Source organism: Solea senegalensis, linkage group LG20 (genome assembly GCF_019176455.1).
Source record: "Solea senegalensis isolate Sse05_10M linkage group LG20, IFAPA_SoseM_1, whole genome shotgun sequence".
Classification (NCBI taxonomy): Eukaryota; Metazoa; Chordata; class Actinopteri; order Pleuronectiformes; family Soleidae; genus Solea; species Solea senegalensis.
The window spans coordinates 15,496,750-15,509,728 of NC_058039.1; the positions used below are offsets into that span (position 1 = coordinate 15,496,750).

General features: G+C 40.0%; 1 protein-coding gene across 2 annotated transcripts in view; it reads left to right on the forward strand.

Annotated features, from left to right (window-relative positions):
• Positions 1-12,023, forward strand: part of LOC122786471 (septin-7) — a 32,213-nt gene extending 20,190 nt beyond the window's left edge. The window contains exons 6-15 of one of the 2 annotated variants that reach the window (XM_044052807.1): positions 18-152; positions 3,570-3,687; positions 4,790-4,882; positions 5,041-5,137; positions 7,452-7,503; positions 8,099-8,224; positions 8,680-8,700; positions 10,114-10,249; positions 10,368-10,513; positions 10,968-12,023. In XM_044052807.1, the coding sequence (XP_043908742.1) occupies positions 18-152; positions 3,570-3,687; positions 4,790-4,882; positions 5,041-5,137; positions 7,452-7,503; positions 8,099-8,224; positions 8,680-8,700; positions 10,114-10,249; positions 10,368-10,513; positions 10,968-11,004 (961 nt within the window). In that variant the 3' untranslated portion in view covers positions 11,005-12,023. The remainder of the gene's footprint in view (positions 1-17; positions 153-3,569; positions 3,688-4,789; positions 4,883-5,040; positions 5,138-7,451; positions 7,504-8,098; positions 8,225-8,679; positions 8,701-10,113; positions 10,250-10,367; positions 10,514-10,967) is intronic. The other variant, XM_044052808.1, reaches the window with a different exon arrangement.
• The last annotated feature ends 956 nt before the right edge of the window (positions 12,024-12,979 follow it).

A 12,979-nucleotide genomic window follows, 5' to 3' on the forward strand; every position in this document is an offset into this window, starting at 1 on the left:
TAACGTGTGTTCCACAGCTGGCAGCCGGTCATCGATCACATCGACAGTAAGTTTGAGGATTACCTCAACGCAGAGTCACGGGTCAACAGACGGCTGATGCCGGACAACAGAGTGCACTCCTGCCTCTACTTTATTGCTCCTTCTGGACATGGGTAGGTACTGCAGGATCCTGTTTTAATGTTTTTTTTGAAGTGACTATTAAATGATGAGTGCACTGGGTCATTGTCTGGGTCAGACATCTGCAGCAGAATCTCTGGATGGTGCCTGGGTCTTGTTAGCAGGAGCTTCGCTTGCTGTGTTCTTACAAAAGCTTACTTGTATGTTATCTGTAAATAATACAAGGAAGCTGGCAGGAAAAGTTCTCGGGAACATCTGGAGCACCTTTTTCGGGGGAATTTGTGTTCTCGCATATAGAACTGCCCCTCCAGTCAGTCTCTGGAGAATGTCAAACTACAGTGCATTCAGAACGGGGCTTATGTAAAAGGGATCATGCAGCAAAAAAACTCCTATTTTTAGATGTTTTCACATCCAAACTTCGAGAAACACTGTGCTACCAGGTATACACTGGCAACTGTAAGCATATGCACTACATCTGCATCTTTGAGTCCTTAAAATGGAGGTTGGCAAAAGAGATTTGGGGCTAAATTGTAGTCTGGAGGAGCAGAAAGGGAGACCTTTTATCTAATGCCTTTTTTTCTTGTTAGTTGTGCTAAGCAAACAATTACACAGCCCCACTGTTCATTAATGGTCACATTATAGAAGCACATGACGTCTGATACAGAGCTGGAACACTTGCCTGCACACACATTTTTCTTGTGGATGTCACCATAAAACAAATGGCGTCTGGTACTTATGGGGTAGATAGGCATTGAAACTTGCTTTCACAGCTTCAGAGTGCTTCAGGGCCGTTATTAAGACGTGTGCTACAGTCACTCTGTCATGAAGGCTGGGGTTACATAGCAGCCACACCAAGGATCACTCAGTAATTTTAGATGGTTTCTACCATAAGCTGTCTTCTGAAGAGGTTTCCCCCTTTACCACACTGTGAACTCACATGGTAAATAAGCAGCAGAGCTGTAAATCTTAGCGTGCGTGACAAAGTAAACAACACTATTTTCACATCCATTACACTGGAAAATCATTGCATTTTAATGTGCAATTAGTTTAAAGTTTGGTGTCTCTGTAATTTTAAGTAATTTCCATAGAAATAAATGAAAATGAATACTATTAGTATCAAGTTTGAACAGAAACTAGTATATAATAAATATGACAAAGGTTAATAAATAGAATGTCTTCATTGTCAAGACAATTGTACAAGACAATTGAAATCTAACGAGTGGGAAAATCGGGAAGAAAAAGACACCCAGGTTTGCACAGAGGTTTTTTCTTAGGGCACTGCATTGAATTTCATTCATTTGGACAGCCTAACCAAAGCATTATGCTTAACCTTCATCATAACTAGTTAATGCCTAACCCTAAACTTAACCAGTTACACAGAAAGGAGGTTCTACCTCATTAGGACCAGGTTTGGTACTATAAAGTCAGGAAAAAAAGGTTCTAAAAGAGTTAACAAATACAATAGCACACACTCAGTTTGGCTTGGTTGTGTTGGCAGTGGCACACTATGCCACACCGAGCTGCCGACAACAAAAGATGCTATTGCAGTCGACAGCTGTTGGGCTTGTTTGGCCGACAGTGAGTGATTGTGCAGAATCTGACCACAGCCTTGTTGGTTCATCTGGCAAATGAAAAAAACACCACATTTCCATTCATTTGCAGCATCTGCATCTGGTGCTGTGTTGGTGTGTTTGTGTTAAATTAGACTATCATTGACACCTTAACAACTTTCTCTCTTTTTAAATGAAAACTTTATTGTTTGTTTGAAGGTGCTGTATGAATGAAATTATTATTAACAGTTTGTAAGTGCAACTAGTGTTTGGTAAGAGGCAAAGCTCAGTAGGTTCTCGACCTCCGAAACACAGTCGAATGTGTTTTCAGTCGCTTGCGTCAGTGCAGCCTTTGGAGAACATCATTAAATCACGACAGATGCCTCGTGAAATCCTGTGCATACATTTAAATAATGAGAAAATAAAATGATTCATCACTTCGGTGTTTCACGTGATTTACTGTCAGACAATGAATAACAGAAAATGTTTTCCGCTCAGCGCTCTGTATGATAAATGCACCGTCTCTCCATCGAAGCGTCACGTTGCGTGTGTTGGGACGTCAGCTGTTTCTCACTATTCCCCCTCAGTTCTGCCACGTACTGTTTTTATCTTTGTCCTTTCAGTTTTTATGTATGTGAGAGGAGCAGTTCTGGAGTGGATGTTGGCCTCCTGACACCCCCCCCCAACCCAAACATTTGTCCACGGCTCTGATTTCACACGTGGAGCCAATGCTGGTTGATATTACAGTCATTAAATCAACTATCATGAGTGTGGAAACGGCCAAGAACAACCCTCTCATGCTCTTTTGAAACCAGACATGCATATAGTGCATGACCAACCACAGACACTTTTCAATTAACCCTTTAAATGTCAATATAATATCAAATCGACTGTTTGCAGTTGGAGGACGATTGCAAGGAAAACAAAGAACTCAACGTGAGAAATGGGTTTGCACCATAAAATTAAGCCGAAATGCAAAACATGTATTGTATTGTAAAAAGTCTTCACTCGAACCAGACGACATTAAAGAGCTTCAATAGTGGAAGAGTTGGAACATTCCGACTTGGAGTGTTTTTGATTATCTCTGCAGTCACTGAAATGAATCCTCCTTGTTAGGATGTGATTTATGTTTGTTGAGGTTCTGTGTGTCATTTGGAATTCAAATCTTCCTGTTCACTGCATTGTTCTTACTTCTGTTAATAGCGAAAATAGCTAGATTGTTTTGCTTGTCAAAATGTCGGTTGTTTTTTTTTTATGTGTCTGTTTTTATCATCTTCTTTATTCCTAAAACTTTACATTTTGCTCCTACAGTTGGAGCAAAATCTGACGATCAATTTCTGGATTAATCGAGTAATCGTTTGGTCCATAAAATGCCAGAAATCGTTAAAAAATCAGATCATTGTTTGTCAAACCTGGAAATGATGATGATCTCAAATGTCTTGTTTTGTCCACAAACCAAAATGAATGGTTTTAATGATTTCTTTGTTATATGGACTAAAGAAATAAAGAAAATATTCACATTTAAGAAGCTAAAACAGTCAGAAGTCCTGTTTTAATCATGAAAAAAGCTTCAAACCAATTCATCGATTAATTTAGTGATTGTTAAATCAATTAATCGAGTAATCGCTTCAGCTCTATGTGTATACAATCCTAGTGATTTAGTTTGAAGTGCCACAAGTGGGAGCTTGCATCTTTATTTAAAATTCTTGATTTTCACTTCAGTATGTTCACTACACTACATGTAATGCAAATGTAGTATCGCTGTTGCATCAGCCTCCGCATTCAAACCTCATTTACACAGTGAACTGCATCCTTTAGTCTCCCACATGTTTAAATCTGTATGTGTAAATGTTCTTAACCGCAGGAAGACTCACTAACTAACTGAAAATGTTCCTTCCTCAGACTGAAGCCCCTCGATATTGAATTCATGAAACGGTTACACGAAAAAGTAAACATCATCCCTCTAATCGCCAAAGCAGACACAATGACCCCAGAGGAGTGTCAACAGTTCAAGAAACAGGTCAGTGTGAATTTTTCAATGCTTTTCTTTACTGTTTCTGTGTCCACATGATTAAATGACAGAGTTTTATCGTGTTGGCTGTATAGCAGATAATCCCGCCTGTTCTACCAACACTTGTGTTCCATCTTTCCTGTGCTATGTGGCCTAATTGCAGTGTATAATTTTAAGTTTTCTCTTTGAATTAGGGCTGCAACTAACCCATTGTTTAATCTGTTGATTCTTAATTAATTCAGTACTTGATTGGTCTGTAAAATATCAGAAAATGTTCTTTACCAAACCTGGAAATGATGATGATGATGATCTCAAATGTCTTGTTTTTGTCCACAATCCCAAAATAATCAGTTTTAATGATTGTTATGTGGAGCAAACAAACCAGAAAATATTCACATGTAAGATGCTGAAAAATACCGAAAGCTTAAATTATTGAAAAAACACTCAAACTGTTTACAGAAACAGTTGAATGTTAATTTTAAGAATCGATTAATAATCTTGCTGCCCTACTTTGATCATTTCTGATGACGTCAATGATGAATTTATTTTTGTCTTTCTTCTATCTGTTGTCACGATTTTAGATGAGTGACGTTGTATGATTTCACTCCGACACAGTCTTTTTTTTACCACTTTTTGATCAGCTATGCTGTTATTAACGCACCACGTTTCCCCAGGTTAGCCACGTAATATCTGTGTCTTTTAGAGAGAGAAACATTTTCTGCAGCCTGACATAACAGCAGAGTCAAACATACGGCTTTTTCAAGTTGCAGCTTCATTGGTTTATTAGGCTCACATCACTTATGCGCCGTTAATGTACAATCATTAAAATTTAAACTGGAAAATGGCTCTTGTTAATGAACTCATTCGGCTAATGGCTAAGGAAAAAGCACAACATTTGCAAACCTATACTTTACACATGCATCACTGGATGAACACGCTTTACTGCTTGCGGGTGTGCATTAACCGCCAGTGCAACTACTGATGTTTACACACCTGTTTATTCCACATGCAGCTCACTTCACTACCCATTATCACTCATGAGAGGATTTTCCATTTCACCCTGTCTCTTACCCTCTGTTTCCGCTGTGCTGTGCTGTGTATTTGTGTGTAGATCATGAAAGAAATCCAAGAGCACAAAATCAAAATCTACGAGTTCCCAGAGACAGATGACGAGGAGGAGATGAGGCTGGTCAAAAAAATTAAGGTGTGTTCTTTTCCTCACACGCATTCTGTAATCTAGTGTCGTGTCATTTATATCGTGGAAGCGCGGGAACCAAAGTGTCTATTTTTAGCCATTGTGTGCGAGTTACACAACATCTGTATCATGTGTCATAACATGTGTCCCCTCCCTCCTCTCTGCAGGATCGTTTACCGTTGGCCGTCGTTGGCAGTAACACCATCATCGAGGTCAATGGAAAGCGAGTGCGTGGGAGGCAGTACCCATGGGGTGTGGCTGAAGGTGAGAGACTGAAGGTCAACTTAAACTCATCAATTAAGTGGATTCACACACACACACACACACATGCACTGGTTTCTACAGTTGAATTGGATTATTGAACAGTGCCATGTGCTCTTGTTTTTGCTCTCACATCAATATAGAGTTGACACACTTGTGCACACACAGTCATAAGGGATGGCTCGATATCACTTATTCGTGTCTGATATAGACATAACCATTTAGAAGATGCTGTTGCTGATTTTTATTTACATTTTTTTTACAGTCTGTGGATAGTGAAGTATGGGCTGTATCACCTTCTATAACAGTGGAGTACCAAATAATTTAATGGTTAGCTTTCTTATTTTTTAATGCTTTATTTTCCATTTTGAAGTAATACGATACATTTTTTGCCACGGGGGAAATGTCTTGGCCCTTAAAACCTCCCGTCAGAGATATCAGCTGTTTGGCTCACTTTCATCCAACCCACTGTCTGTAGCATTCATTCGTCAGTCAAAAGTCGAACCTAACAAGCGGAGAAGACTTGCCACTTTTCTGGCTCCTTGACTGGATCCTGGAAAAGTTTCTCCTACGTCAACTGTCTCACTCTCCACATCAGGGACAGCTGTCAGAATACAGAGCTCTTTAAAATCATAGTTCACTTTTTTGAAGTTCTGACACTGTTGGCATTTTCTTTTATACATGTTCAGTGAAAACATTACAGCTCAGGGGACACACAGGGAGAAACAGATGTTAGCCACTTCACCAGGTTCACTCATTAAAGTATAGTATGTTCCTTGCTTTATCAAACTGTAAGACAGCTTTTTCCACCTGGAAACTAGGTTGTAAACCTCTCCATCTATCCATAGAGAGAATCAGCAATTTTACTTTACGGCTGCTGTGAAATCCTTAGGTCAGTTTCACCTCATAAGTGACACAAACTTATCAAACGAGACAGAAGCAGACCAACAGCTCTTGTATCCTCAGGAGTTAGAAATGATTAGTTACTATTAAACTGCCTGTTCTGACTGGAAACTGCAGTCGGAACCATATAAACCACTCACTTTTTTTTAGATTTTCTTAGGTTTTCCCCATGTTCTCGCTGTGGTTGTATGTGTCAGAATGTGTTGAGGTAAAGACTGCAGCTTTAATTTCTACCGTTTCTTTATAGCCCTGCATCTTGCAGATTTATTTTTGCACACATGTATACCAATGGCTTAAAGGTGTTTGTGGTGCTATGGTGTTTTAAAGAGCAGGCCTGCATGATTAAACTCTCCAACAGAACAGAAAAATGCTCACGTTGCTGTACCATGTTCCATGATACAAAATGTATACGTTTGTGAGAAGAACTGTTTGAGCACCAGACAACTGTGGGAATACACAGTGTCCTTGGAGTGTCTTTAACATCTGTCAGTTTGAATGTGCTGGCTTTAAGATGTAACCCTGTGTGAAGAAAACACAAGAAATTCTGATAGTACCAAAAAAAAGAATAGTGACGCATCAAGCCATGAGATTTTTTCTCCTCAGCACAGGATATGAGAGTCGTGTTTGACCTGACACAGGAAGCTGCTGTCACATTGTGGCATGGTTTGAATCATTACGTGACATTCTGCTGCAGTGTGACTGTGGCCTGACAGGAATTGTTGCTCAGACAATTTAGAGGCAGTGAAGAGAAAACATTCAAGATCATATATAGTTCTGTTTTTGTCGTCTTGAGCAGTTGAATATTGTGTGACTGGTTTGCTGGTTCACCAGCGTCTGATGTGTTTGTTTGCAGAGCAAGTTTTTCAAATACCAAAAATGTTGGTGTTTTTTTGCCTCCATGTCAACATAAATATAGAGAGAGAGGATGGGAGGGAAACTGAAAGAGAGGGAGAGAGGGAGAGAGGGCAAGGTTCCTGAGAAGCTATGCAAAGTCTGCACCGCAGGGAAATCTCTGAGGGGTGGACAGGAAAAAGCAGCTTGTGATGCCACCTGCTGGTGATTTTGGGTGCACACAGCCTTTCCACATTATGATGAAAAAAGAGTCTAGTCAAGTTAGATTAGTATTAAATTGTTAAATAATTCAAATCCTTTCAGAAACATTGGAAATAAATGTTTTTTAGCATGTTAGGAAATGCCACAAAGGTACAAGGTGATAAATAAAAGACCATAATTTGACAATGGTCAATTGTAATGTACGGTATACACCATCCTAGAGCTGATGCACACTAAGCAGCCACATGTTACGTTTTCCTTGGACATGTTCTAGTTCTGTAGTGTTTATTCCGAGTCCTGTCTTATGTCTGTCTCTCTCTGTCTGTCCATCTATTCACTCCATTGTTGTCTCTTCTCACAGTGGAGAACGGAGAGCACTGTGATTTTACAATCCTCCGGAATATGCTCATCAGGTGAGAAACAACACAACATAAATGACACAGAAGCTAACAATCAATGAATAACATTGATTATTAGGGTTTATTTCTTTATTCATAGTAAAGGTAATATATTTGGTTTTGCTGTCTGTCCTATATGTCCTTTTTTTAAGTGTGGTTATATGAGGTACAGACACTGTGCATGAGGGAACACAAGGAAAAAAAGATTTTTAGCCACTACAGATAAGGCTTGTCTAATAAAATCTACACTAGTGTTAATTACTGATACCTTAAGAACATAATTGCTATGTTTACGTCACCAGTAGACAGCAGAAACTGAAGTTGTATCACAGTGTAAACCACCACGCACCGAAGTCCATAGAGAAAATCAGCGATTTATACATCACAACTTAAAGGCTTCGTTGATCCACTGATACTGCCATCAGTATGGTCAAATGAGTCGTTTTGTGATTTTGTTTTGGGAAGTCCTTTATAGTCCATTATAGTATTTTAATTAAGGTAAACCTTCAAGCAGAAAAAAAATCAAACACAAAAGTTTGCTTAGTCTCTCACCTGAGAGCAAATATGTACTTTTGCCATTATTCTGCTTTTTTTCCTGTGGTTTTTCCAGGACCCACATGCAGGACCTGAAGGATGTGACAAACAACGTTCACTATGAAAACTACCGCAGCAAGAAACTGGCTGCAGTCACCTACAACGGTGTGGACAACAATAAGAACAAGGGACAGCTCACCAAGTAAGTGGATCAGTGCACTGTGTGCACACGGTACTGTTGTGTTCATGTGTACATTTGTGGTGAACTGATGGCACAGTGTTGTTGATCCAGCGGGATCCTGGTTTAATCAGGACCGCCTGAGCTCTTTGTTGACGTGTGTTATCCGTGGAGGAACCTGCAGTCCAGAGGGCAAAGGTCACAGCAAGTGGCCTACATGTTGAAACTGGCCAAGCTGTCACTAAATCAGCTCAAATCTTTAAACCCAAACACACCACACACCACTAACAACTACCTCCACACCCTACACACACACACATACAAACTAACTGGCCACTCGTATCACTTGTGCCTAATCTGACTGCACTAATTCAACAACCGTCTGACTCCTAATCCACCAGCTGCAGCCTTCAGTAATCACCAGCTAATGCATGATTCATAACAGCATGTTAAGTGTCTGTGCATTTGTTTGTTTTTAGACCTGAGACGGATGATGGCATGTAAGTTCATTTCACTTCTACGTAACTCCTCTCCAAACCGTGTGTCTCCACTCTTCTCTCTGGCCATTTTCTTGTTTTCTCCTTTAAACCTGCAACACAATGCATTTATTGTTTCACAAAAAGTGATTCTGTTTGGTAGCACTCAATCATTTCGGTAAAATGTGTTTATTGTGATTTTTTTGTCTTCTTGTGATTGGGGTTTGAGTTTTTATATTTTATATAATATATTATATAATATATTTCATATTCTGTAATCAATTTACTTTGATATAGATTCAAACCAAGACTGAGATGTAACCAGGATGAGATAAGGATGAGAACTTAGTGAATTGTTTAAGATGTTTTTAGGCATCACATTTGATGCGTTGTATAAGTTTGCTTGGCTACATACTTACCTTATTATGACACATATTACTCCTTTTAATCACTGCATGAGAACTCATTATGAAGCTGCTGTGCAACTAACGGCTAAATACTACGTTTACTACTACTACATAACTACTGTCTAATTAAAGCTGCTGTCAGTTGTGTCCTTCCTGTCTGCTGCCACTGTTAACCTGCCCCTACATCACCTCATGAACATGTTTGCTGAGGGTCAGGGCTGTTATGCCGTGTTTCCATCATGGTACAATTCGGTTTTGGTACAGTACGGTACGGTTTGAAACAGTAAAGCCTTCGGTTCAGCGAATGACAACAAACAGCCATGGAGGAAGTCCAGCAGCTTGTTCCACCCGTACCGTACCATACCATTATTCTGGTACCCTAAGGGCTGCTTGTTTTGGTACTTTTCTTAATGTGAATGCAAAAAAAATTAAATACCGAACCGTTCCACCAGGTGGAAACACGGCTAGTCAAACCTCACAAACAGGGAGTACTGCCTAGTTGTGGAGTTGTGGCTCCTTATTAGGCGTTTTTCCTGCTAGATTTACTCAGCACTTTTTTTTCACTACTCTCGACGGACAGAAACGGAGACATTTGGAAACGATGGTGCAGTCACTTACTTTTCTTTCCTATCAGCTTTTGGCTGTGAATGAACAGCTCAGATAAAAGAGGAGCGAAAATGTAGTTATTAATAGATCAGATTAAAGGGTTGAAGATGTCCAGAATGGTTGCTGCTGCTTGTGCAGGTATGAAGACACTGGTGTCAGAGTTTGGGTTTGTTTAGCTTCCTTTGATATCTGTTCTCCTTGTCACTTTTGATATCAAACCCTCGCTGGAAGCTGTCAGTGACGGACTGTTTCCAGGGAAGGTTTTAAAGCTGGACCTTTCCTCACTCCCTGCTCCTGCTTCTTCTATCTTTCATTGCCCTACAGTCAGAAAGATCTACTTTGGGTGGTCACATACCGAGTGTGTGACTACGCCACATCCCTGCTACTGCGCATTTGAGTGCATGACCTTGGTTTGTGTCCTCAGGAGTCCTCTGGCTCAGATGGAGGAGGAGCGACGGGACCACGTGACCAAGATGAAGAAGATGGAACAGGAAATGGAGCAAGTGTTTGAGATGAAGGTCAAAGAGAAGCTCCAGAAGCTCAAAGACTCAGAGGTTGAGGTAAAGTAACGACTGTTATGTGTGACAGTGAATCTGAATGAATCAATTCTGTAGGAAACACTGTAGGTATGTCCTGCGTTGCTCTTGTTCACCGTGTTCTTCTCCTATGGCCCTGCAGCTCCAGAGACGTCACGAGCAAATGAAAAAGAACCTGGAGGCTCAGCACAAGGAACTGGAAGAGAAACGCCGCCAACACGAGGAGGAGAAGTCCGGCTGGGAGGCTCAGCAGAGGATTCTGGAGCAGCAGAAGCTAGAGGCCTTCAGGTAAACGCACACCGCCACCACCACACATGACCGTCATTTAGGCCTCATGTATTCACATTTAAGAAGCAGAAGAATCTGAGAAGTTGTTTTTCCTTTTTTAAAAAACACTCCTCAACCAGTTCACCTATTTATCAAAATAGCTGATGCTTAATTAAATAATCGATAAATCCAGGTACACAGGATCCATATTAAATGTCTATGCGGCACAAAAAACCCTCTTCACATTCAACACATTCAATCACAATATTGAGGAAAAGTAATATTAAGAATAACAGTTAAGCAAATAGTGAACAAACATTACATTTCCAAAATATTAATCAACAGCAACAAATTAAAATATATGTATGAAATCAAACGATACATCAAAATGATAAAAATAGATATTTTCTTTAAATGCAGGTGAAAACTTGACAGCGTTTAAGATGAAAATTCTCCCTCTTGTTTTTGTTTGCAGGACCTTGGAAAAGAACAAAAAGAAGAAGATATTTTAATAACTCTGGATGACGCACCTGATGTTACAGTGTCATGTTTTTTTGTTATTGTTTTTGTTTTGGCCTGCGCTCGATTGTCAGAACATCTGCCAATCAAACTCCATGAATTACAGAATACAGTTTGACCATATTACTGTGTAATAATCAAGTGAAAGCCAGGGGGCAGTATTGTCTGGACTAACTGTTATTCTTCTACTGTCCTGTTGTTTGGGTCAGGGCTTTATATTATAAACACGTACATTCACATACAAGAAAGGAAAAAAAAAACTAGTTTAAGAAAGTGTTTTTATCCTCTTTTTTGTGCTGTAACCTTTTTAATGCCAAATAAAAACCAAAGAGGTCAGTCAGCAGCAGCTCACTGTTTATATATATACACATGTGTATGTACATATACATGCATATGTATGTATGTATAGGTATGTTATGCACCTCCATCACCTGTAATATAAATCCAGTAACCGTGAATCGGCCGTGTTTATCTTCAGTCCTCTGTAACATTTTCCTTACTTTTTATCCATGTGTTATGTTTCCCTTTTCTATAGAAATCATGTGTTCATTTTGCTTCCACTATCATAGCCAGTGTTTTTCCCTCCCTGACTTTACTCGTGCCGAGTGTAAACGAACGTCTGCACTTCGTCTTCAGCGTTTATCCCAGACAGAGAGGACGCAGCAGATTGTTTTCCGGTAAGTCTTTTGTTAGATATACGGGAGGGTGGACGGACGGGAATGCTGAAGCTTAAACAGGTGTCACCTCAGTAAAACTGTACCTTCCTTTTATATCACATTTAGCACCGTTTGTGTACTGCATCTGTCATTTTTATTTTTTTTTGTAATGTCCCAGTTTTCTGTTCTTATTGTACAAAGTCACATAATAAAATTGTGATGGGGAAAAAACTTTTGGTAAAGTATAAAGTTGTAAGACGAGTTAATGATATGATTGAATTCCATTGTGTAACAGTTTGGAGGGTTTGTTGGCAGACCCTGAATATACGACCAATAAATATCTTTTCATAAATATATAGTTGCTTCAAAAATAAAAATATTTTTGATTATGTAGCCAATGGCTGTGTTCACACCGAACGCAAGTGGCGTTGTCTATTGCACCATGGGATCATTTTGTAAATTTTGTGACATGATCGCAAGTCCATCCATCCTCCACCAGAGGGTCGTGGGGGGGTGCTGTGCCAATCTCAGCTGCCATAGGGCAATAGGCAGGGTACACCGTGGACAGTTCAGAAAGGCCATTGTTCCAACCGGGGCTCGAACCCGGGTCTTCTTGCTGCAAAGGCAAGAGCGCTAACCACTACACCAACCGTGCAGCCCCGTGATCGCAAGTCACTGTATTTAAATAACTGTAAATTATTTTCACCATCAACCAAAGCATTGTTGCACTCCTGCAGAGAAGAAAGTCTGTATGGTGTTGTTGTGAAACCACACAAGACGAGGGTTTCTTCCCTGCAGACGTTTTCACAACAGAAGAAATGTCGTACAGAGCTGTGTCCACACAAAAATAATACATTTCCCTAAAGCAGAGTGCAATGGGTGCAATTTTTTGGCTGGTGCTAATATCGTGTCTGTGCGTTGACTTGTAAGTAAAGCATTGACTTGTAGGTAACGTTGTCGCGGCTGGTGTGAACACAGCATAAGAATAAGTATTTCATATGTACTTAAGGCAAGGGCCTTGCTTTATGGAGGTACTGGCTTAACGTTTGGAGCTGTTTTGGGTGTTCCGTGTTTGATGAAGTCATCTCCTGAAATGTTGCCGTGTTTACGGATAACTTTCAAAACAGAGAAAAAGAAAGATAAATCTAGCCTAAACCCTAGAACCCTGAAAACGAATTTCTCAGGGTTCTAGGGCTTCTCTCAAAGAAGATGAAGAGAACCACAGATGCTGTGGGTGCTTTGGATTATTTTGGTGAAGGTTACAGGGACCGCACCTGTGCCTGGAGACCTTCTTGAGTTATGGCGAGGTTGC